Source organism: Euprymna scolopes, chromosome 43, assembly GCF_053919585.1.
Source record: "Euprymna scolopes isolate OS-2025 chromosome 43, ASM5391958v1, whole genome shotgun sequence".
NCBI lineage: Eukaryota > Metazoa > Mollusca > Cephalopoda > Sepiida > Sepiolidae > Euprymna > Euprymna scolopes.
In genome coordinates, this window is record NC_136524.1 from 63,611,341 (window position 1) to 63,638,528 (window position 27,188).

General features: G+C 32.0%; 1 protein-coding gene across 2 annotated transcripts; it reads left to right on the top strand.

Annotated features, from left to right (window-relative positions):
* The first annotated feature begins 5,703 nt into the window (after positions 1–5,703).
* Positions 5,704–26,004, top strand: LOC145268370 (uncharacterized). 2 transcript variants are annotated; one of them, XM_080123920.1, is made up of 5 exons: positions 5,704–6,073; positions 14,828–15,054; positions 19,206–19,280; positions 20,939–20,967; positions 25,855–26,004. In XM_080123920.1, the coding sequence occupies exons 1-5, from the start codon at positions 6,021–6,023 to the stop codon at positions 25,936–25,938; spliced, it is 468 nt and encodes a 155-aa protein (XP_079980046.1). In that variant the 5' UTR covers positions 5,704–6,020; the 3' UTR covers positions 25,939–26,004. The 2 variants fall into 2 exon arrangements, with proteins under 2 accessions (XP_079980046.1, XP_079980047.1); XM_080123921.1 differs by lacking the exon at positions 19,206–19,280 and having other exon boundaries at positions 5,711–6,073.
* Positions 26,005–27,188: the final 1,184 nt, after the last annotated feature.

Here is a 27,188-nt window from a genome sequence, read left to right on the forward strand (position 1 = left end):
TGTGTCTGTATGCATAGTTTCATATGATTTGTAAAGAGGAGAGAATACACATAATAATTTTAGCTTCTTCATAGAAGAGAGCGAGGCAAAACCCAAAAGTCTGCAAAAAGAGTAAAAAAAAATTGCTGATCCTCACTCCATTCCTGATGACAAGACAGTGTTGCCTTATTCTCAATCCTCATACAGAGGATTTGAGACAAAGCCAAAATAGGTAACATGCCAGTCAGCGTATGCTTCAGATTAGAACTTTAAAACTCAGAAACTCCTCTTTCAACCTGCAAAATGGATTTGTGAAGCAGATTTGTCTCTGCGACAGTTGGAGAACTTAAAGCCATTGCAACTTCTGAACCAGATCTGGAACTTGGAAGCATACAGCCTAAAAAAACACCCAACACTACTCTACAAATACTGTCTCACAAAATCCATGTTGAGAATAGCGGCAGTCACAATGGGGAAAATGTTAGATCAGATGCTTATAGAGGGGAAACATTGTTCATTTAAGAACCGAGGTGATGCATGAAAGTAGAACCCCTATATGCATCCTACTTTCTAAAAGAGCCTTAAAGTAAACATTCCTCCTGGATGTCAGTTAGGTTGTTTGACAGGTGAGTTATATCCAAATGCCTGAATGACAATCTTGGACAGGTCTGCAGTGTCCTCATTAGAAAGGACTTTAGACCAGTGTATGTGTAAAACTTAAGTAGGTTCATTGATCCTGGTATTTTATCTGGCTAGTTTTAATTCAAGGGACACAAAGTGTTTTTTTTTTTTTTTGGCATATATAGAGATCTCTTGTTCCTTGAAGTAGATGTAAGTGTGATGCTGTGATTGAGAAAACCTACTAAGTTTCATATGGCGATCATCAGGTGCTGACGAGGCATTTTGATGTCTCCTCAGCATATTAGAATCTCTTAAGTAAAAGGATCCCCTTATTTGTGAAATGTTGCTTGTCTGTGATGGTCAACTTTGTACGGATGTGAGAAATATGGTGATTGTGGTCAATGTTGCCCCAAAAGCTTACGAGTTTGCAGTTTATGTGCATAATTGTGTGTGTGTGTGTGTGTGTGTGTGTGTGTGTGTGTGTGTGTGTGTGTGTGTGTGTGTGTGTGTGTGTGTGTGTGTGTGTGTGTACGTGTTCATCATAGATTGGAAATTAGTTATAATGTAATTGTCATTATGGATACTAAGATAGATAGGGTCAAAGGAACTAGGGGGTCAGATTGCTGTGAGAGCAGCCCTGATGCCTGATGCAATTTAGTCAACAGATTTCATCTTGATCAGTGGGAGATCTAGACATGGATTATATGGATGAAATGCTAGTTAGAAAGTGTATCATGTCCTGCATTCCACTGGTTAGGGTAATAAGATGAATGTACCCTTATATCAGCTCAGAAGATTATGAGGGATTTTGAGAACACTTTAATACCTAGACTTTCCAGCAAGATGGTTTAGCAACTATTTGATTCACACTCTCTGTTTGAGCCAGTTACAAATACAGGATTATGGAATTTATCATCTTGACAGTATTGCATCAGGTTGGGTAAAAAAATTTATCAGGATGATGGTCTGTCCTACAAATTATCGTTGAGACTATTGCACACGTTTATACCAATTTTGAAAGATGTATTCAGTTATTGGTTTAATCAAGGGTTTATCTCTGATCACCTGATCAAGGATGTGATTTCATTGTTGAAAAAACAGGGCAGACATGGTTGGAGGAATTAGATTATTATAGGTTTATAACTCTGCTAAACACGAAGTTAAAGATTTGAGGCTGGAATCTATTGAACCAGTTGCAGGTTATCATTAACAACTTGATTAAGTTTGAGCAGAACTACATCACAAAGAAGAGATCGATTTAGAACAATTTGATTTGTACAATTAAAAAAAGTGATAGATTACACAAGGGTTGCACTGATCATTTTGGATTCGTCCAAAGCTTTCAAGAGAACAAATGATCGCTTCTTGTCATCTGTTTGAGAGACTAATGATTTTAAATTGGATTTCCATTCACTAGAGTTTCTGTGTCCATTGATGATATCACTGTCTTTTGTCGTGTGTGGAGACATCAAGACAATGACATAAGTACTCGTAAGTTACAAAACAATTGTTTGCAAACAATCAATTGCAGCAAGCCATTTAGTTGTAATTGAGTGCCTAGTGTAGTAACTCTTTGCATTTGGATCTTTTGCTGACTCTATGGTCCAGTTTAAATCCTTGACATGTGTTTTGGACCAGATTTCCAACTCGAGATGAATTAGTCAAAGTATAGTAAAAGTTTGAAGTGTCGATTTAGACTTAGTTTACACAAATCTTTCCTAAAAGAATAGAGCTGAGGAATGCTCTATGATTGGTTGGTTGCTTTTGTTTTATGGCATATCAACCTTTTTCATGTTATTTAATGCCGAATCCAGTGATTTTGAAGAAATTTTTTTTAATAGAATGTATTTGGGGTTTTTTTTTGGGGGGGGGGGGTTCAAGTCGGTTTCTATTTAACCCATAGTTGGGATGGAATGCTCTATGTATTTGTTTCCTCTTAGTTGAATTTTGTATGTTTGCAAACCACTTCCAGTGATTTCTCTTTTTGTTTCTTTGGGTGAGTGAAAGGCCATGGTTCACAGACAAGTCTGTTTTAAATATCCGTGTGAGGGAGGCTTAGAGATGCTTGACTTAGCAAGTTGGCAAGTTATCAATATACCGAGAGATTGGTTATGCTGAGTCAAACAATGACAGAAGAGTCTGCATGGTGTCCTAAAATTAAGAGCACTTTTCCTGACTTCATCCTTAGCTATTCAGACAGCAAAATTTTTTTCGATCTGGCTAGGGATCAGGGAGCTTCCTAAATTGCAACTGAGATGCACCCAGTCAAGTCGATTAAGCCTAGCAGCAGTAGTAGAAGTAGTTCAAAAAGCCCCTTTCAGGGGTAACTACAACTTACAACTTATGAATCAAGCAGCCCTTTTCAGGATTAACTTCCACAAAGTATTACCACAAACTACTACCACATTCTACTACTGTCTAATTGCCTTTTGAGACTATCCTCTACAACCTTCGAACTCTGGCTCACTCCAGCACTTCCTGCAGCTTCCAGCGCTTCCTGAAACTTCCAGCACCTCCTGCAGACGCCAACATTTCTTGCAACCTCCAGTGCTTTTTGTAGTTTCTAGCACTTCCTGCAGCTTCAGTACCTCCTGCAGCCTTCAGTACTTCCTTCAGTATCCAGCCTCCTACGGTTTCTAGCGACTATCTATTTCAGTGTGTGGTGATGTCCAACTGCCCATTCCAGGGCCTAACTGACATCCGGCTACTTGTTTCAGTGCCTATTGACATCCAGCTACCTTGTTCTAGAATTCATAGACGTCCAGCTACTCTTTCCAGTACTCACTGACATCCAGCTGTCTGTTGCAGAACCCACTGATGTCCAGCTACCTTTTCCAGTGCTTGCTAATGTCTACCTATCTGTTCCAGAATCCACTGACGTCCAGTTGCCTATTCTAGAGCCCACTGACGTCTAGCTGCCCTGTTCCAGAACCCACTGCCGTCCAGCTATCTGTTCTAGAACTCGCAAATGTTTAGCTATCTGTTCCAGAGCCCATTGACGTCCAGTTACCCGTTCCAGTGCCACTAACATCAAGTTATGTGTTCCAGTGCCCTCTAATGTTTAGCTATCAGTTTCCAGCTACTAATCACATCTCATTCAGACTGATCCTGAATATACGATCCCCATTACATACAAATTTACCATTTTGTTTCGCCGTAAATAAACCACATATTCATCATCTTTAAACAAATATCAGTGTCTTTCATTTTTCTTCATTATTGCTGTTACCATTTTGCCTTTTTGTCTACGTTGTTAGTTGTATGGACAATTGTCACCTTCACACCTCTCGACCTCTTGCAACACAAGCTTGTGCATTGTATGAAAGGGAATCAGTTATGAGTACATTTACCCTGCCTGATTTAGGCATATTATTCTCCAAGATGCACACAGTATATTGCCCTTAGTCTCTCTAAATTGTATTTATTTTTTAAGGACTCTATCTTCTTCCAAACACTAACCCTATTTCATTTACTGCATTTCATTCCCACTCACATTTAGAGATCGATTTGCCTGTTTTCAGTTCTAAATAAACTGGAGAGTAGTGAGCGAGCTACCCTTAGAAAGGGTCAGGATAGTCTTACTGAAAGTCTTCTTCTCTAATAGTTTCTTCCCTAGGACTGCTAGACTTTGAAATTCCTTTCCAGGTTCCTGCTTCCCTGACTGTACTGACATGCAGAAGTTTAAGTGTAATGTAAACAGACATCTTGCTGCTCAATTCCCTACATAGTATTCCTGAAAATTATGTAGCCCCCTACACCAAAGTACCACTGTGTTTTGTTTGGGGTTAAAGTGCAAATAAATAAATAAATAAATAAAATAAAAATTAATAAACTATAATTTTTTTTTTAAATAAAAAAAACTACTAATCCGCTCCTGATTTTAAGTCATTTTTTTTTTGTTCATACCACATCCTTTTTCATAAAATAGTAAATATTTTCTTTTTTGATATGTAAATGAAATTCATTTTTACCACTGATGATATTTTAAATAAAGTAATCCATGTGGTATTGTAGTGATTGCTAAAGTGAAAGTGATCAAATGGTATGCAAGAACAATGCTTAGTTGAATGGGTCAGAATAATGAATCTAGTTAAGAGTATTATAGTCAAAGGATGACCAACGACCCTTCTTCACAATTTGATGTCATTGTGTCTAATTTGTAACATTTATCAACTTTTAAAGTGTAAGTAACATTTGTTTTGTCCTCGGCAGACTATTCTCCCAGGCATCCCCCCCCCACCTTCTTCTGAAAGGTTTAGTCAATTTGCCCGTTCCGTTGCCGATTTCTTATGGAGCATTGACACGACACGCATTCCTCTCTCCCCCAACTAGTGTGCCCCTTTCAACTAGAGGGATGAATGTTTTTTACTTCAAAAATCGACATTGTAAATACAATGTCGCTTTTTGCTATTGTGGGGGAGGTAAATAAATAGGACACGATAGGCTCTCATTCATAAAAAATAAATAAATAAAAAATTTCTTAGAGCAGTCGACAGAACAGGTTTTCGTACGTTCGTCACGTGATTCAAACGTCATAAAAATAGATTAAAACAAGAAAGAAAAGATCGCTAATGGTAGCAATTAACCATTTATTGTAATTAAAATGGACTTATTGAGTTTACACCAAAGTGAAGTATGGTTCTTTTAGGTTCGGGGAGGTTATTATCTTCTCCTTCAGAAGAGGTGTTTTTTTTTTTTTTTTTTTTTTTTTTTTGTCGATGGCCTGTGGTGCCTTAACTGGGGAATTCCAAAAGAAGGAGTGTCTCTGGATTTCCCACTATTAAGCAACTCTCCGTCTAACTTTACTTTAAATGAGAGACAGGTAAAAATAATAAACTTGGATAGGTAAAAAGAGAAACATTTCTATTTAAAAATAAATAAATAAATAAAATGAGTAAGTAAATTTTTAAGAAAAAATGTTTTGTTTTCAAAACATTTGGAGTAGGAGGTGTTATAGTTATATTGTAGCGTTTTCTCTCTTTCTAATCCGCTGTTTCTCCTCTGCTGTTTACCTTACCTCCTCCTCTATCTCAGTCCACTTCCTCCTCTTTCTCAGCCCATTTCCTCCCCTCTTTCTAAGTCAATCTCCTTCTCCCCTTCTTCCTTTTTTTTTTAGTCTATCTCCTCCTTCCTTTATTAACGCGACTTGAAGTCTCTTTATTTGATATTCTACTTCCACAGTAAACAACGTCTCCACCCGTCGCTTCCATTTATTTAAAAAAAAAAACAGAACTATCAGAATTTACTAAACAGTCAGTCATTTAAGTGTCCCATACAAACATACATAGATATTTTTTTTTTTTTACCGACCTTACAGGCTAGTAAAAAAAATCATTCACTCTCTACTTGGTAGTTAAATACCGGGACACGACAACTCTTAATCGTAAAAGCCAAATTTTTCTTTTATTAAAGCGACAACTATGACTTCCACGGGAATTAGACAAGGTTACTCTGAAGGAAAACCATCTTCAAGGTAAATATATATAAGATAACAACATATATTTGAAAACAGAGCTTTGAAAGTAACAGTTCATGATTATTAAAGATGATTTTTATTCGGTCAAAATCGGTTGAAACGTTAACAAATCGACTTCGTCTTCTTCGTAATGTCTCAAAAGGCGGGGGGATGCATTTTACGTCAGTCAACACTATCAAGAAATTTTCGTTATTTTCTGATATTATTTTTTAATGGTATACAAAGTTTCATTTGTTGAATTAGATCTGAAAAATCAAGTGTTTTCAGATAAAAAAATTTATTTTATAGTTTTGTTGCAATATAGTAAAATATGTCGACCTGCCATTTTATTTAATTCGTGACTGTCGAAAAATTGTGCCAGAATATGAAAACCGCGGAAAATTGTGTAGCTTAATTGCCATATATCTGAAAACAATGTTCGCCTATGTTTATTTAATTTAATAGTGGTTGTATTTTATCTTTTAATAAAATAATGCTACTTATACATAAAAAGATAGCATTGTCCGTATTATCTTTTTTTTATTTTTTTTTTTTAAACAATATTTCCAGGTTAAATACAATTTTTGCGGTATAATTAAATTTGTAGGTAAAAGTATAGAATAGTTACAAAACGCCCTCCCCTCATTTTAAGAATGGCTTTCTAAAAAATGTTGTTTCAGCACTGTCCGTATTCTGCATGATTACCAAAAAGAATTACATCGATTATCTTAGATGATCCACCAGGTCGGATACTCATAAAACGTAGAGAAAATATAAAACTAAAAATATGTACTTAATTTTTGTATTTGAACATTATTTGAAAATATATTAATGTACGACTACATCTTTATAAATGTCAGCATTAAACTAACAAATTTAATCTACAAATGAGAAAAAGGACGCTATTGCAGTTTAACATCCACTGTTTTTATTTTAGGAGTTTCGTCCGCATTGTAAGAGTTAACAGTAACACCTTTCCCTCCCTGTTAAAAATGTTTTAATTTACTATTTACAGTTTTCCTGTAAATTTATTGATTTTTTATTGTAATTTGTGTTGCTAAAAAAATTTTTTCTTTAAAAAAAAAAATATATTTCTTTGTCTTTTCTCCTGTATATGTCTTTTGTCTTATAACCTAACGGTAACACTTGGTTGATTTTATTTCGACTTTTTTTTTTTTTTTTTTAAATGCACCCATAATTTACTTGACTTTCCTTCTAGTATACTAAAATATAGTTATACATTTATACGTTGTCCGTATGTTGCTAGTCAAGGTTTTTAGGTAATAACTAATTTCAAATATAGCAAAATTTTACACTTTTTGCTTTTGAAAATGTTTTTAAAATCTCATTTACAAATCTAATGTTGTTACTTTCTCACAGCTGAAAAACTGCAAATTATCTTAACGAATTATTAAAAACTTATGAATTCTTCAGATATTTATTTTTGCTTTATGAAACATTGAAAAGTATTTCTTTGTCCTGATATTTAAATTATTTTTATCGACCTAATCGATAACAGGCACTAAACTTATGACGATGGAATAAAACCGTGATACTACAGTTTCAAACAAATTTTTTTTTTTTTACTTGACGGACTGTGGTGCGGATTTAGATTTTCAGTTCAATCACTCGAAAAGACTCTTAAATCTTGCTTTTGAAATCAAAGGAATGCAATGTTGAGTTTTCAAGTTTGACTTTTTATTTTTTTAAGGCATTAGTTTGTACTTTAAAATTTCAACTTTTTATTCGCTTACATAGTCAGTTTCTTGTGCTTATCAACATTTCTGTATACACTTGTCTCCCTTTCGTTATTTGTTTTGATAATTAAATGTGATTTTCTTGGCGTATTCAATCGATTTGTCTGTTGGCAACTGACAGCATTCTAAGCATTATCTATGTATATACAATGATTTCCACTTGACAGAAGACTGCCATCTCTTAAGGTTGATGCCGAGCATTCATGTGCACGTAGGTGGCTTTTGAGTCCAGCTTGCATAATCGTTCGCAGATGTGGCAGGGGAACTTGCCAGTATTTGGTGTGCTTATGGGGAGACTTCATTATGCACTTATCATACAAAAGGCACACCTAAGGTATTTCATACTGATACGCATGTTACCGTATTTTAGATGCATTTAAGATTAATTCATCTTGTGTAGAGGCCATTGGTTACTCGACTAGGGTATTAAGATCATAAGTCAAGGTTTCTGATCCTCTTCTGTCGAAGAAAACAAACACGATCATTAATTTGAGATTAATAATCTGATATCGCTGACGCTACTTTGCCCATTTTATAATGAATTGTCCCTAAACCATTTCATCGGTTAAGTTAACTTAAAACTGCAATTTCAAAAACTGACAATTAGTTTTGATTTAAAGAATATTTAACTGGTATATTTTTACCGTAAGCCATATTTTAAGTTATTTTGAAATAAAGAATAGACATATTCGTTTTATTTAAACAGTATTTATGGGAGAAAATCATTTTTTAGTAGTAATGACGGTAATAACATTTACACACAATGTTTCTACAAACAGTAAATTCTACAGCTCGATGTAGACACCGTGGACATTCCACTAGTATCGCTCATAAATTCTTCGAAAGGACCCTGCAACCGTGGTTGATGGCTTGACTGTTTACCGTTTCCATTTGCAAACGTCATGAGAATGCACGTGTGTTGACACTTTAGTATCCTCGTCATTGACAGAATCTAACATGCAGCAGGGGACCAAGCTATCAAATATGCCGGTCTTCTCGACGGATTTGTGTGCCAATAGATAGCTATGGAGCGAGGCCCTGTCACGCACGACTTCTCAAACACGCTTGGTCTGCTAATGAGGCGCCACACCATGGACCATCATAAATGGATCTTCTCTCGGCCTGCCAAGTTCGTTTGAGGAAACGTCTTTACTTGCATGTTGGTTTCGAAAAGGACGTGTTCAGTAGCTACTTGTTTTCATTTGCAACTTGTTTTACATTCTACAAAAACATTTTAAAAAATATGTAATTTACATCTGAGAAACGGTTCATACAAGTGCAATTCAGAAACTGAACCGACCAAAAAGGCAGATGCTCGTGGCCAACAATGTCCTCACCTCGGCTAAAACGAATTTCTTTACATTTGCACAATAAAAAAGGGGCGATTTTTCCAGATTAGCTGACAAGGTAAAGGGGGAGGGAGTATAATCAAATGAATTTTACCAAAGGCAAGTTAAGTTACTTCTACTTATTTGGGGTAAGTCGTTTTTTAACACTTCAAAGTGTTAAATAGGTAGTGTCGAGTTAACACGAACAAAATGGCAGTTTCATTCTAGCCTCGAAAATTGAGCAATACATTGAACGTTTTTATTAAAAACATCTGTCAATAATCACGCGAAAATGTTCTATTTTGTTTAATTTTCGATTCTGAGCGATTATCGGGGCTTGACTGGGTCTCAAATGAGACCGGTTATGTTTTTCGCTCTAATTCAACTAATTTTTCCACTACTTTTAACTAATAAAACGCTTTAAAATAAGTTTAAAACTTATCCAGGTAAGTAGTGATTTAGTTTGCCTTTGCTTATCTTTTTTTTGTTAGCCATTCTAAAAAAATCACCAGACAGTCCTCCGTTTTTTTTTTTTTTTTTTTTTTTTTTGTGTCACTTAACCGGATTTCTTTACTGTTTTCCAGCAACTTTCTTGGCCTTCGTGCTAATTCTAAGTGTTGTATCTGTTCATTGCTACTACACTTCAATTTTTCTCGGTTAGTGGAGAAATCCTTCACGACTGAGACGATTTTTTTTCCTTTCTCCACATTAAAAAATGACCTTGGTATCTAACTGCCCTCGTGGGGAGGCAGAGTAAACGGGAATTTTCATCGATGCTTGAAACCCTGTCATTGTTTTCGATACTTCTGCTTTTTACGGTATTTTTGTTTTTATTAAATTGTTTGAAAGTACAGAATATTTGACAAAGCTCCTTTCTAAATTATTTCGGCACGGTCTGTTCGGTACTCATGCAGAGAGTGATCTGTGCTGAAATAATAGCGTTATTTAAAAATCCATTCTTAACATGTGGAGGGGAGGGTGTTTTGTACCTATTCTGTATTTTAACCTTACAATTGAATAAAAGCCAACTTTAAACTTGGAAATACGATTTAAAAAAATAGCACGGATCACTATCACGGCGTGATCACGCATTAGCACCTTGTTTTCAAAGGGAGCTCAAAATATTCTTCAAACAAAAGGCAAACGTTACTATTGTTTTAAAGGAACTACAATTGTTTACCCATAATTCTTCAAATTGTTAGTAATTATCCTTTTTGTTAAAATATTGAATGAGCAATGATATAATATATTCAATAATATCGTTCAATAAATTTTTCTTGATGTTTATACTGATTTAACAAGTTTTTTGGGTTTTTTTTTGGGGGGGGGGTCATACTATATAAGAAATATTTTTTAAAAATATAAAGCACAAATAAATTCATGCTTTTTTTTGTTTTGGTATTTAAATATTTAAAAATTTAGCGGATCTCGGACCTGTAGGAGTGCCCACTCCCTAAAAATGTTTTACACTTTTTTTTTTTTTTTTTTTTTTTCCTACTATTATCATTGAAAAAAAAAATTAATGACTTAATGGGGGTTCACGTTCTCGTTATAACGTTCTAATCACGTGACACGTCAGTAAACAAATGGACAGTAAGTCGGGTAGCAATGTAGAAGAACGTTATAACGAGAAAGTGAACCCTCTTAAGTCTTTTTTTTTTTTCTGCTAATATGATACGTTTGTTATCTATGATAATCGTCGGGAAAATGTTCAAAAAGTGTAAAACACTTTCTTAGAAGTTGGGTACTCTCGTACAGGTCCGCCAATAACTTTAGTAAAGGTGTTTACTGTTTAACACAATATAGATTAAAAAAATAATTCTGTGATCGTTAACAAATGCTGAATTTCCTTAAAATTGGTTGATTTGGACTTTTCCCCTAAAGAGGTGAAAATATTCATTTTGCATATTCATTTCAATTTGTTTAACTGTGCCGACTTTTCATTCTATTTCTTCGCTCAGTATTCAGTTTAATGTGAACACCTTTTATGTAAACTTCTATTTAAGTGCTGACAAGATTCGTTTTTAAAATGATGCCAGATGAATTTGAATTGTACTCGCTACCGTTTTAGTAACAAGGCTCTACATTGCGAGTGAAACAGTCGCATTTGCGAGTGATTTTTCAAAGTGGCGACTAGAAATAATGAAACGCTTATCTTTTGGCGATTGTATTTCGTTCACTGACAATCTTTCAAAGCTCACTAAGTGAAAAAATATCTTCAACTTTATTCGTTTTATTAAAAAAAAAAAGTTACATTAAATTTTAATAGAACAATATTCTCTTTTTAATGAAGGCTGTTTAAAAAACCATCTGACGAAATTAGAATGTTTATACCTTCAAGTATCAATATAAAATTGGTTGTATATTTAGAATTACACTTACTAAAAAATACAGAAAAACTTTATGTACATAATCGTCACAGAACGAATGTCATCTTCCAAAAATCACGTGGGTTTGACTAGTAACTTTTCTATTTGGCTAGTAAACGAAAATATTTACTTGTCAAAGGTCAACTAAAGATAAATTTGTCCAAAGAGCCCTGAAACATTTTTCTTATGGAAATTTTGATTAAATAATTTGGCTCAGGTCATAGTCCTCTCGGCGCTGTTTTCAATTTGTCATTGTGCAGAGGGAGGCAACTCTCATTTACTAAGAGATCGTTCATTTTTTTTTTTTTTCATCTTAATTTAAGACGCTCGATACATTTTTTATTAAATAAAACAAAGCTGCGACGATTTTTTTAATATAACAAAGTTAACATTAATACAAAATGTAGTCTTTTACGCGATTAAGAGAATCGTTTGTTTTCATAATTTATGACGCTAAAACCAACGATATTTTCATTAAATTTTTTTTTTTCAAACAAATTTACATAAAACAAGGATGAAAATATGAAAAAGACTACAGCCGCTTTTTTTTTTTTTTTTTTTTTTTTTACTAAACAAAGCTTATAACATCAACATCCAGTTTTTAACATAAATAATAAATCAAATCACAATTTTCGTTTAATAAAAACTACAATTCCTCTACAACTACTGTAGCATTTTCGTTTTTTTTTTTTGTAATGCTAAAAACTAAATGTTATTGATATAAGCTTTGTTCAGTAAAAAAAAAAAAAAAAAAAAAGGCGCCACAGCTTTAAGTTTCATCCTTGTTTTATTAAAGTTTCATTCTTTGTATTTTAAGGGTAAAGACTTTTTTAAAAACCTTACCATGACATTTACTTTTTCATTTATAAAAAGTTGCTGCAGCTTTTTAAAGTGTTTTCAGCTAATGAAAATATCGTTAGTTTGTTAGTTTTCTTATAGTCGCATAAAGACTACATTTTGTATTATTATCAAATTTGTTACATTAAAAAAAAAAAAAATCGTCGCTTTTTTTTTTTTTTTTTTTTTTTTTTTTTTACTAAAAATTGTTGCATCGAGCATCCTAAATTATTAGATGAAAAAATAACGAATCTCTTAAATTGTCTCCCTCTGCACAAGGTCCTGGATATGACCTTAAACTATATCCAGTGTGGTGGAGCCACCCTTTAATTACCATTGCTATTGCTCCCAGGTCAACTCTGACCCGGAGTGGTAGTACCTGTTAGGGTTCCAACTATGGGTTAAATAGAAACCGACTTGAAAACAACAAATATATTCTATTAAAAAATTTTTTCTTCAAAATCTTTGGATTCGGCATTAAATAACCCGAAAAGGGTTGATATGCTGTAAAACAAAAACAACCAACCCTCTGCACAATGACAAATTGTAAAACAACGCTGGTCCTCCTTATTACAGATGGCCAGGGCTCAGGTGTTTACCACCAACGTAACTGCCACTACAATTTCATTTTTATTTTCTTACCGATAATGAAACCCGAAATTATAAGACTAATTTTTTTTTTTTTTTTTTTTTTAATATATAGAAAACTTTTGTACCTGGAAGGGGGTCTGTTTTATCATAGATATCCCTATTCTGTAGGAGATGAAGTCAGTTTTTAGAGGGGAAAATATTTGCTCCTGTAAATAAAGGGTACATGGTAAATTTATAAAGTGGGGGGGGGGGTCGAAACACTAAAAATTGTCTCGTGTACAAATTGTACAGCAATCGAAATGATTACACTTATGAACTCGTCTAAAATATAAAATTTTTCAAAAGTTATTGACAAATTTTAAAGAAATGCAGTTAAAAAATGAATCTTTTTATTTGGTAAATGTTTACATTAAAAATATTTAATATGCTATATATTTCTTATTAAATATGTTGACAAAAATATTCAGTTTTTAACTTTTAAAATCAGATGAACATATCTCTGCTCAAACAAAATCTTGTTGATCGAAATAAGCACCATTAGAATCAACACTTTTGCCAACGCAAAACAAGTGTTTATACCAGTAACATACAAATCTTGCATTCTGGTGATGAAGTCACTGAAGACATTTTTGATATCACTTATGTTTTTGAAGCATTTCTCATGCAGAAAGTTAAGCTTGAAAAAATGTTAGTCTGTAGGTGAGGTCTGGAGAGTATGGCAAATGAAGCAGTTTTGTAGTCCAATTCATTCAACTTTTGCAGGGTTGGTTTAACATGCAGTCAGGCATTATAGAGAATTGGATCTTTTCTGTTGACTAATGCTGGGTGATGTTGTCACAGTTTCTGATGCATTTCATCCATTTGTTGACATTACTTGTCTGCCATAATGGTTTCGCCTGCATTAAAAAAAACAAAACTAATGGATGAGACCGGTCGCAGACTACCAAACAGTTAGCATGACCTTCTTTTGGTGCAACTCTGGCTTCGGGAAATGTTGTGGAAGTTCGTCAGTATTTAACCATGAGTTGAGCATTGCCGGTTGTCGTAAAGAATCCACTTTCCATCACCAGTTACAATCTGGTCGAAATGAGTTCTTGTTGCATAAAAGGAAATATGATGCTTCATAACTGCGTTTCTTTTGGTTGTCATTCAATTCGTGAGGTGCCCATTTATCAAGTTTTTTTTTTTTTTTTTTTTTTTTTTTTGTCTTTCCAATCTCAAGTGGTTGGAAATCGTCATATACATTACATCTAATTCAGAAGCAAGTTCTCAGTTATGCTTGGATTGGCTTCGACTAAGGTTCTTGTTTGGTTGCGCTCATTATCAAGACTCTTGTTGCTGCCACAAAATTTCTTAAACCACCATTGTGCTGTGTGTTCAGTAGTGGTTCCTGGGCCAAATGCTTTGTTATCATGATCTGTTTCAGCAGCTTTTCGGCCTAGCTTGAATTAAAATAAAATTGTGCAAATTTGCTTTATTTCATCTTGTATTCAATATTCTGAACAAACGTAATTTTTTTAAAACAATTGTAATTTAAACAATTAGAGTGAAAACGCTCTTAAAAATGGTATAAAGTCAAGCTATTATAATGAAAACTTATTTTAAAATACATTATTTGCAATCAAACTTTAAAATTCTGCACAAAATTTCTTGTCAACCTAAAATATAACAATTATTCTATGCAAATAGGTTACAAATGAGTAGGTAAAATAAAAGTTTCTAATTTCCTAACTATACTATTTTCACATGACGACAAAACTTTTATAAAGGAAAAAGAAAACTTTTATTTATTTTCACCCCTTTATTTAAATTGTGCTTTATTCTGGTATTTTTTTTTCTATTGTCTATGTTCATAATAAATATTATAAAATGCTTTTTTTATATATACAGGGTACTTAAGCCTCCAGGTGGTGGAGGCAGTAATATTTTCACACCCTTAGCACCAGTCGAAGTTGCACCAGGAAAAGTTAATCGTATGGAATCAAACGTCTTCAAAGAACCAGAAAGTAGTCCAACACCAAAATCTTCTAAAAAAGAAGATACACACAATAATTTATTTGGAGAGGAGAGGGCTAAGATTAAAAAAGATTTTAATCCGGCCACTCTCAAAGGACAAGGTATTAAATCTATTTCTTTTATCTTGATGGTAATTAGTCTAGAAAAAGTTAAATCCTTTATTTTCAGAATAAAGGCCACCTGTGTGAGTTTTTTCTTTTAAAATTTTTTATGCAATTGGATTACAATGTTTACACTAACTTTATAGTTAGTGTAACCAGTGATATGCAAGGGTCTGGTTATGTTCGAGGCCAACTCCTTGATTGTATGCCCTAAAGACTGGAGTATGTCCCCTCGTACTGAGAAAGGGAGATAGTTTAAATGATTAATTGCTCGGTGACAATGCTCCTTCTGGGCACAGCTAATCTTTAAAGTAAACAGAAACAGCATTTTATATATAAATTAGAAATTTCATTGACACTGGCTAATAAAGTATGTGTCTGTTATCGAATCCCCCCCCCCCTTTGCCACATACACATATTCATGGAAATTTGTGATATTCGTTTAAACATGGGAATTAACAATCTAAAAAAATTTTAAGAATTTTAAAATGAGAGCGCCTTCTATTCTGAACTTCAGCCAAATCATAGATGGATGTTTCAATTCCTAAATGAGTTTAGAATGAAGTTACCTTTTGTAATTTATAAAAAAATATTGTCCAATCACATAAAAAATTGGGTTTGCTTTGAGTGATTTGAAGGTACCTATAAACATGGATTTTTTAACTTTTGTTTGGAAAATATTAGCATTTTAACTATGGCTGATCTCACCAAACCAGTTTTTCACTATCAAATTTTAATATATTTTTTTATGACCCCCCCCTCCCGTTTCTAAAAAAAAAAAAAGTTTGCTATCTTTTTGTCTAAAGTTATCTGTTTTATTACAAAATTTTACTTAAATGTTTAAGACATTTATCAACATCTTGAAACTACTTAAGGAGATATAGCATTATATATTAAATTATCTTTTTAATTGCCAGCAGATATAAAAAAAAAATAGAAATATCAAGTTCCATCTGCAGATCTCTATGGTTTTTAGAAATTAGTTGCAGCAAAAATGGGGGTGTGGTCTTAAATATCTAGTGATGAAATAATTTTAGTTCCGATTATTTGGTTATCTTAAAATGTTAGTCTCTAGACTAATATTAAGCTTTTATGAAACTCTTGTTTCATAAAATAATTTCTAACTGATGACTCACTGAGTTTACATAATGTGGAAATGCATTTCCTATTTAAAATATTTCAATTCACTCATAAAACTATAGGTTTATTGACAAACCTTTAAACATTACATTCGTAATATAACTAAAGGATTTGCTATAAATAAAATTTACTCATTTTAAACTTTTGTCAAATACTTTTTGTTTCAGTCCATGAATGTTTAACATGGAGTGTCCTTGAAAATTCTACTCTTCAACCTATTAATGAGAATGTGGTGCCACCTTCTTCACCTCTTCTTTCTCTCTCAACAAATGAACGAGTTTATAGAAGACGAAGATATAAGTGGGCAGGTTGTCCAAGTATTTTAATTCTATGTTCAACAATTCCAGGGTAAACGGATCTTATTTGAGGTTTCAAACATAGACTTTCTCTTAAGTTAAAGTTGTATTGTTTTTTATTTTAAATGTTTAATGTAATCTGTTCTTGAAATGTTTTAATTCCATTGTTTGAAATTAAGTCTGTAAATTGAAAAATGGTTATAAAAAATTTATTTCATGATTTCTTAAGCTGTTATACTTCAAAAACATCTTGAGAGATTGGTTCTTGCAATTATAACTTTTACAAATGTTATACCCTGGAGTTGTTGATAAATAAAATGTCAGCTTGTTCCTTCCTCACCTAAATGTTTCACGTAGATTTTATTGAAATTTTCTTATAAATTTGCACATTAAGGTAGGTTGATTTTCATTTGTGTATTGGTCAACGATGAGTACTTGTACTAAAGACTGACTTGCACCAATTTTTGAGAAATTAGTTTAAGATCATTTAATAAGAAACAATGGAAACCTTTTTTCTTTAATTGTTGATTGTGACACTAGTCCTGGATATGTTCCTCAAATTTGTGTTGAAAATGTCCTCAAATGTTAGTTATTTAAAATGATTATAAACACTAGTTGAAAAATTAAATTTGGACGGTATTGGGAGATGTTAGAAGAATAGATTTCGATGGTATGGCCATGCTGAAAGAACGAGTTCCTGTGTTAGTATATGTAGAACAATTAAAGTAGCAGATTTGGTTCACAGGCCAAGGAAAAACTGGGGGAAATAGATCAAAAGGATAAATGGCCAAAGGTAAATTTCATTGGAAGTCAGTTTCTTAAAGCTATCTAATGCATGCCAATGTAAAACAGACATTAAAACAAATGAGTTCATGTTTTAAGTTCTATTTTCTATAGATATAAATATCTTTAACAAGAGTGAGCTTCTGACAGTAGTGCTCATTGCTACTCTAGCCTCAGATACATAGTACCTAAAATTTCCATCAAATCCCCAAAAATGTTTTCTTTTATTTAAACAAAAAAATTCATTCCTTTTCTGTTAGTACTCGCTATTGATCAATACTCGACTTTTTCTGTGCAAGGGCATAGATGGTATTAAAAGAAAATTGAAAATCTACCTACTTTATTGCACATCTCACTAATTAGTATTCTTTATCCTATAGTTTCCACAATGTTTTCACAATTTAGTTAAAGAATTTTGTAGCATAAACTAGTTATTTCAACTTAACATCTTTATTAGGCTTAACTATTTGTAGAAGGCAAGGTATTATCAAAAGTTGACTTATAATTTGGAGAAATATATAAGAAACTGGATATTTTTTTTTTTTTTAATATATTAATTTCACAAAACTAGCGACATTTTCTAGATTATAGAACTGAAGGTTACATGTCTTTATATTTGCTGGCACATTAAAAAGTTGAACATTTCTGATTAAACTTATTTTTATTGCATGCACTTAAAATAAAGAACACAATATTGTAAAACTAAGTCCTCATAATTTCTATTTTGAAATGAAATTTTTACTTCTAAGGTAACCTTCCTTTTCAGACATATGGAATGACACAAGTTGAATGTATCCTCTTAGAATCCAATCTCTATTGATGTGCTTTTGATGTTGTCAGATTTGTACAAGTTTTTCTGCATGTTTTATTACCTGGAATGAAATTTATAATTGTTATATAAATGTTGGAAGTGGGTTTTTTTTTGTTTTTTGTTCCAATATTTGTCAGTGTAATTAATTTTTTGTATGTAAATTAAGCCTGAGTGGGCCATCTATAAAATATAGGTTGCCATTTTTTTTAATTTTGTCTGATTTTTACATCTTTGCTGTTATTCATAATTTGTCATTTTAAACTGATTATGTTACATTTTGTATGCTGTGTATGATTTTATTTGCATCTGTGCCGATGCCTGTAATTACATTTTTGCATGTTTATTATATTTGAAGCATGTTTTAAACGTGGCTCTGCTATCAACAGAACATATTTAAATCTTATACAAGCCATCTAGAAATGTTAATTCAGACTGTCTATATTTTAATTTTAAAGTATAAAAATCCATACCATTGTCTACTTTTAAAACTTCAGCCAAAAATTCGATTAAACTAAACCTAGTTTTTTATTGAACTAAATATAATTTAGTATTTTTAGTCAAAAAAAAGATTGACCTTTTTAAGAGTTTTTTTTTTTTTATTCACATATAATTTTTAGTTTTTCTTTAGAAAAAATTCAGGATTTGTTAGCAAAGGATTATAAAACATTTGAGTTGAGACATGCTTAAATCCAATTCTTTAGGCAATTCTAACAGGATTACAATAACTCAGCTGGATAGTTTATAACTGAACACGCTATAGCTGAGAAGGCTTTAGGAAAGCCATGTCAGGAGGATAATCTGAGGATTAAGTGACTAAACAATTTGCATATCTGATTATTAAATTTCGAGTGCATTACATCTTAAATTTGACACCTCGTTTATAACAATTACCAGACTTACTATGCATCACATTTGACATATTTCATTTATATACAATGCTTTATCTTTATAATAATTTTGAATAAGGTTAAAATTATCTTTTTTACGACTTGCTATAAGTTAATACATGTATGTTTCTGATCAGTAATTTTAATTTTCCAAGGCACATTTGATTAGTTAATCAAAATAAATTAAACTTAAAAAGTTCCAATTTTTATTTTTGATCCTTATTTTTCCTTTAGAATCTACTCACAATCCTATAACAGGTTCAGCCTATGGAACTAATCAAGATGCTATTGGTGAAACTGAAAAAAAAGGTAAAATGTACACCAAGACTGACTTCAAGTCTTACAAATGTGGGCAGAGCTATTATTCTTATGAGACTTTCATCATCTTTATTTCTTTCTAAATTCCAAGCTATTTCTGCACTACTCAATCTATTTTTACCATTTCCAAATATTTGTTAATCTTTCCTTTTTTCACCTGACTCAAAACTTGAGACTAATCAGTTTTGCTTTACACTCAAAACAAAAATCCTTTTTAAGGATTGATATTTTCATCTTCAGTTTTTTGTTTGTTTTTTTATTCTAACTTATATTAACTAAAAGCATGTTTGAGGATTACATTCAACTTTTCTTTGTTTACTGAAACCAGTGTTAATTTTGTATCGACAGGATTGATATGCATGAATTTTATTGATTTTATATTTTAACTTCATAACTTAGACACTTTTTGACATTATTGATAAGCCTAATACTTGAGGAATTTTCTTTTTTCTCACTCAACTGAAATACTAATAATAAATCTATTGTAACATAATTTAAAGATATTTGGAAAATGAACTTTGATTTCTCTTATTAGATGAAAATTGACTATCTAATAAATGAATTCTGTAATACAAATGGTAGAAAATCTGCACTAGGTTGCATAATTATCCAGTGTCTGTTAGCCTCATTGTTGACAGCTATGCCATAGTGATTTCATGTTGAGAGAATCTGTGCTCTCTACTCAAAAACGTGTGGACATTCGATCCTGCCACATTCATTTTATTCAAACTGTTAATTAGTACAGCGATTATTTGCAAACAAGTTACAGCTGATGTTCTTTATAGGAGCATCAGATTTCAATATGAACCAAGAAGCATGTTTATTAATTGTCTGGTCAATCCTACGCTTCGATTTTGCTGATCAGTGGAATTTGGAAGTCTTTGACAATGTCTGTCTTTGCCACATCGTGCATTGTTAGCAGTCCAATGTCATATCTGCTATTCTTTGCCAACACCTTAACCTAAAATCTTTGGCCATCCATTTTGTTGCAGTAATGTCTTTGATGGTTCGGTCATGTAGCTCATCACCTGGGAGTTAATTCACAACACAATCCTCTGCCTGGTTGGTGCAAATACATCTGAGTGACAACCATCAGAAAAGACTTGGCTGAACTGTCCGGTGATCAATATTTGAAACCTCGCTTGATTAACCATTTTATGTAAGAGAAGCCATGATCCAGGATATGGTGTAGATTAGAAGAAGCAGACTTAAACTGTTATAACAATGTAACTGAATTCTCTTTATTTTAATGCAATTGGAAATAGATGAGTTTTGATAAACTTGTAGCATTTGCTAGAAAATATGCAATAGTTTAGTTTCTAGATGACTCCTTTTTCTTTTTTTTTTTCTGGATCTAACTTTACATTTATATTATGTATTTTTAACTTATACCAAATGTATATACAAAATATAAGTAAGTAATCTGCTTTAATTTGGAAAATAAGATAGTTTCTATGCAATGAGGACATTCACTTTTTTTTTTTTTACTTAATCCAACTGTTTATCTAAAAAAATTTCTAGATAAGTGCATTTTTATTCAACTTTTAAAAAATTGAAAAGACAATTTATTGCCTCTTGATTTAATACTTTTACTGTGAGCATGTTTTTCCATATACAAAACTGATTTATTTTTTCCTTTTGCATTTAAGGATATTTTCAAGATCCCATTGCAAACAAAGTAAGTTTATTTTATGTTCTTGTTCAAATCAATGAGCTTATTTCATTGAAATTTATAAATTCTATCAATTAGTTTTATATCAATTTTATCTTAATTGCAGTTATCTATCTGCCATTATTAGTGTTGTAATGTTTAATTCAGAATTGGTTTATTAAAGCAAGTATATGCATGAATAATTGTACTGTTCACATAAAAACTTTTATAAATGTCTTTCTATAAAGTCAGTTTTCTCTTGTATCTTTTAGCTTTTTTGCTATAAGTTTGGCATATGGCAGACATTGCTCTGTGCACTAAAACAAATTGTTAATGTATTTAATCACAAAGGAATTTTTAGTGACTGACCTACATTTAACTGAGAGGAAGGAAAGAAAGAACTTTAGTAAAAACACATGGGGCTACCTTTTACTTGACGTTCATACATCATTTGTAAAGATGATCAGGTTTTGTAGGTCCAGAGATGGCTCATCAGAGCTGTGAAGTATCTTCAGCATGTAGACACATGTGGGATGTTTTTTTTTTTTTTGTGGGCCCCTTTGTAGCTTGTATGCCACAAACATGTTTTGAGCTGTATTTTCACAAAAGTGGGAATACAAACTGAACTGTTTCATGGCCACCTTCTGATTGTCCTTATACTATTTCTGCAGTGCTCTTCTGGTTCTTTTGCCAGCTCATTCTAGAAATGCTGCTCTGAAAATCTTATATCCATGTGGTATATGACCCATATAATGAACATAACCATTACAGCATGGTGTATGCTGACATGGGAGACTGACTAGGTTAAACCCTCATCTAATATTCCCCCCTCCCTCTCATTCTATGGAAATGATCATGTGAAAATTTAGTTTCTTGGTGTGTCTGACATATACATTTTTCCAACATGAACCTATGTAGTTAATAGTATATCTTCCTGATCTGTTTGATCAATCTTTTTTATTTCACTGTAATTATAAAGGTGAGTTCAAATTTTACTTGGGATGATATAAGTATATTTTTTACTATGATTCTATCCCAAAATGAAATAACATTTCATGTTATAATTTTAAAGAGATTGCTTATTTAAGGTCTTTAATTTTTTTTTTTCTATAATTTACTGAAAGTAAAACCTGAATGTCAGGTAGCCTGCTAGTATATTTAAAAAAAATGACTTTAATTCTACTTCCGCTCATGATTTAATAAAACTAAAATTCTATAAGGTTTCTGGTGCTATTATAGTATATGGCCAACCAGTTTGAATGTGTTCTACCTCAGATTATATTTATACACTTGTGAGCAAGAAAAATGGGCCAAACAAATTTTATAAATTTTATTGCACTAAAAGCTATATTGAACAAAGAAGCTTAAACGAGACTAATAACACAGAACAAGACATTTACTTTAATAAATGCTTAGGATGGAATCTCATTCCCTTTTGATTTCTTTAAATGATCAATCCTTTTAGACATGCTCTCAACCAAAGTGGAACACTGTGAAGAGGAGATGCTATTCCATTCACTTTGCACACCTTTTCACTGTTTGTCATTGTTCGAAACAGTTCTTCCAGCCAATGCACGTGATATTATGGACCAAATATTCTCGATTGGGTTTAAATAGGGGCTTTGATCTGGCCAAAACATCACATCAATTGAATTATAAGAAAACCATCTTTTGTGACTTTAAGTGTGTACAGGGTCATTATCACGTGGAAAAATGTTCTGGGATATTCCCAGCTTCCGAATACTTGGTAACAGTCCTGTTTCTAATATTGAAGTGTATTCCTTTGCATTGACTTCTCATATCTAAGTTCCCCAACTCCTGCTACAGTAAAAGTTCCTCATAGCATTATCCTTCCATTCCCGTGTTTAACTGTCGTTTTTATGCAACTTGGCAAATCTTTCTCCAGTTCTTCAAATACTCCGTTTAGAAGCATCACAACAAGACAAAACCTTGATTCATTTGACCAGAAAATATTCCTGAACCAGTCTGTATCTTTCTTGCCATAACACAAGGAAAATATCTTTCTATCATTGTTCTTCTTAGATAAAAGTGGCTTCTTTGCACACCTTTTAGAGGAAAATCCCACTTCTTCCATTTGTCTAGATATTGTATATCTAGAAAGAATTTCCAGCCCCTGTTTTCAATTCTTTGTTATGGTCAACATAAGTTTTCTTTCGATCCTCCAAAACAGTTAATTTAAGCCTGTGGTCGTCCTTCAAAGTCGATGCTCTGGGGCAACCAAATCCAGATTTCCCTTTTACTAAGCATTCAACTTAGAACCTTTGACCAATTTGCTTCATTGCAGAAAGATGTTTTCACATTTTCTTGTCTTAAAATATCCAAAAATCTGCTTGTAAGTCATTTTGGACTGCCTTAATCCTTCAATTCGGTTTTTTATATCCTCGCCAAGATGTGGCCTTTTCATTTTTAGGATTCATTTTTCCACTTATTATATGCTATAATAATAATCTACAAAATAGAAATTTTCAGTTAAAATTAAAAGTTCATGGAAAAATATTGAAAAATCGATTTCTTCCTCTCACTCCTGGTCCCCCCCCTCCTTTTTTTTTCTCTCTCTCATGAGTGTAGATATAAGTAGCAAGCAATTTCCTAAAACTAATGTACTAGAAGTGGATTCCTTGCATTGCCCAGGTGGAATATAAAAGAATGATGGGGTATCCATACATCTCATTTATTTTTATTTATTTTTTTATTTATTTATTTTTATTTATTTTTTTTTTTTTTGCTAGCATAAATCACGCCTAATAACAGTGTAAATGAATGGCTTTGATCTTGTAATAGAATTATTTCAGAAATTGTTTCAAAGAGAAAAGTATTAATATTGAATGTATGCAAATGAGAAGGAAAATATTGTTAATCCTCCCTTGGGGGTCATATTTCTAAATATTCAAGGATATTAAGTTAGAAATAGTCTATATGTCGAGAGGGTCATCGCCAGAAGCATGCGCTAGACAACATTTTGAAATCCCTCACTGTCAAAACTTTAATAAGTTATAACAATTTCAGCTTAGAAATGACGGCTATAAGCTTAGAAGTGGTTATGTAAATTATGTGCAGTGAAATAGTGTAAGTTCAGGTTGATCGTGATTCGATTCTTTTTCCTTAATTCTTGTATTGGGTTAGAAATATAGAGTTCGCTTACAATGTCTGAATAAAGAAATACAAAGATAATTTGATTATAAAAATGTTAACATTTTTATATTTGAAAAATTGATATACAAGAGTCAAAGATAATTTAAATTGCAAAGTCAAACAACAAAAAATGAATCCATTAAATTTTTTTTTTTTTTTTTTTTCAAGAGAGTTCATATAATAGATGTTATGAACAAAGTTTGATTTATTCAAAAAATTTTAATTTCTTTTTTTTTTTTTTTTTTTTTAAATTCAAATGAAATAATCCATATCTTTTTTCTTTTTGTTGCCAATCTACAAAAATGACTTCAATTCCTTGAGCACAAAATTCTTAAATGGAGATTTAATTTTAATCACTGTTCCCGGTTATTTTCAATAGTTGATAATATATCTATATGACTTAACAAATTTCCATTCATGAAATTAATTTCTGTTTTGGATCAGAAACGATTTTCAGTGTCATTATTTTACTGAAATTCTAATTTTCTAATTGGAAACTAACATAAGATCCTTTGTTCCCAGAACAAGATTTAAGGTACTAAAATTGTAATACACCTTTTATTACGCCTCACTTCAATGGTTTGTATTTAACACAAATAAATCCTGAGATTTTATCATAAACAAAATCTTACCTTTCAACAAGATGTAATTGCTGTTAATGAGTTTTTTTTTTTTTTCCACACAATTTGTTATGATTCAATTTTTCTTTAGCAAACTTCAATTCAACGAACAAACATGAAAATCTTCCTGAAGAGGTTCTTATGCATTATGTAAGCTTGTAAAATATTTGCACTCACGGATTCTCTCGGATTTATTTCAATAACAAAATGTCATGGTTTCAATTCTTTTTGATCTGGTAATTATCTCTTTCGTCTCAATCACAAAATTCTTATTAGCATCGATGTTCTGTTGTATTCTGAAAACAAAATTCCTTTTCATTTTCTTTTTTTTTTTTTTTTTTTTTTCCTACATTACCACTTTTGATAATGCTCACAAGATCATTTAGCAGGTCTGGACTGGACCTTAACAGCAACTGACTAAAGAATGCCCCGAATAACGGTTACTTTTATTTTTGCCGCTAGAGTTGGTTTGAATTTTAATCCAACTTGATTGGCCACTTGGTTCTTCCGTTATTATAATGCACTGCTGTTACTACTAGTTTACTTATGATCATCATCATAATTCTATTTGTTAACCGATAGTCGTTCATTTGCAATGATTTTAGGTGATAATGATTTTGGATTGTCACAGTATGTAAAATGTAATTGACGGTTTATTAAAATCTGTTTTCCATTCTGAAAATAAACAGAAGTACACGCACACATGGCAGAAGTTGTAATCTGTGGTATGTTTAAATATGGAAGATGTTTATAACTGTATGCGACATCCATAGTTATCACATATGCAATATTGCTATTGTGCTCTGAAATTGTATCACCTATGTAAAATTCTTCTCCCGTGTTGACTGGCTTTATGGAAGAAAATGATAGTTTTGCTTGGTATATTTCCACCTCAATCTTAGGGTTAGTGATTAATGATTTTTGGTGATTGCCCAGCTTTTGAACTTGACAAGCAGACATTTCTTCAACCTTTTCCAAATGTTACTTTTCTATAAATAGAATTTTGTAGGCCACATAGTATAATAGTACTGATTTTCTTCATATAAAAGTGTAAATTTGCAATATAACTAAATTAGTATGAAAATATTTTATTCCTTATGTCATTTAGATTTATTTTCTAAAAATATTTTCTTCTTTGCAGGGAGGATCAGCAGCAGAAGCTGGTGAAATTTCACATACTCGTATATCTCAACCACCTGGTGGACATTGCCACAAATTGTGGTGAAACACTTGTACATTCTAAGTAGTTGTGTTGCAATAACCAGAATAAAAAAAGGGGAAACAAAAACCAGCTATACTCTTCTTTTTATAAAATGCAATCCATTTGTTTTTCATCGCTTTTCTTTGCTGCTCTTATTTCTGTTTTTAAGAAATTTTCTTGTACAACTTTGTATTTAATACTTCCCCACCCCCAGAAAGGTAAAGAAAAACACTTGTATACTTATGTGATATGGGTGAATGTTTAAAATTAAATTGACAAAACATTTGTATAAAATGAATTTGTTTTCACTTACAAGTTGTGAAACTAATATTTTAGCGACTGTTTAAAAAATTAAAACTAAGTTTTATTTATCATTTTGCAACTTTGAAAATGTCATTTTGCGATGTTTAAAAATGTTAACATAAATGTTATTGTTTTACCAATAGTTTCTTCAGATGTTTAGTATTTTGTATACTTTTTCTTTGGATATATAAAAAAAATTTTTAATTTTTGTAGGTAAAGTTGAAACTATCCTCTAGTGATACATTAAACTTAATGTTTGGTCAAGTTTAGTAATGTGTATGTTAAACTAATTTTTTTGTCTAATGTAATCCTACTGATTCGGTGATGCTAATCAGTTTTAATGAGTCCCAGAGAGCACAAGTGGTGATTGAAATAGGTCCTAACTAAAAAGGATTTAAATTGTAACCCTGACTACTACTACTTTAGCACTAATAATATCAATTTAATGTAATAGCAATTCAATTAGATTTTTTTTTTTTTTTTTTTTTTTTTTTTAAATTACAGATGTTCAAACTGAGCATCACAACATTGCGGCTGACATTCAAAAATCTCAGAGCTACTACTTTTCCAATGTCTAGAAAAAATTACAGAAATAAAAGAAACGCCTACTCTTTGAAATTTCCTTAATTTCCTACATAAGGAACGCATTGAAGCAAAAGAATTTCATAGCGTGTGGGAGTTTAAAGTAGAAAATTGCTTTTTGAAATATAAGGTGTGTGTGAGTTGGGGGTGCATCTCTGGGACGGGATTTATTTTGTGCAGGATGCATACCTACCTGCATCTATGTTTGGTATATTTTTTAAGCAACATTTTAACCCAATATTGTTTTATACTTTAAAATTTGCCAACAAGTTACTGTCTTGCATTGCAGACGTATCTGCTCAACATCCTAATCACATGGAATGTTTTCATCATTGTAAAAGAAAAAGAAAATGCTAACAAATAAAAAAAATCATTTAATTGATAAAAAT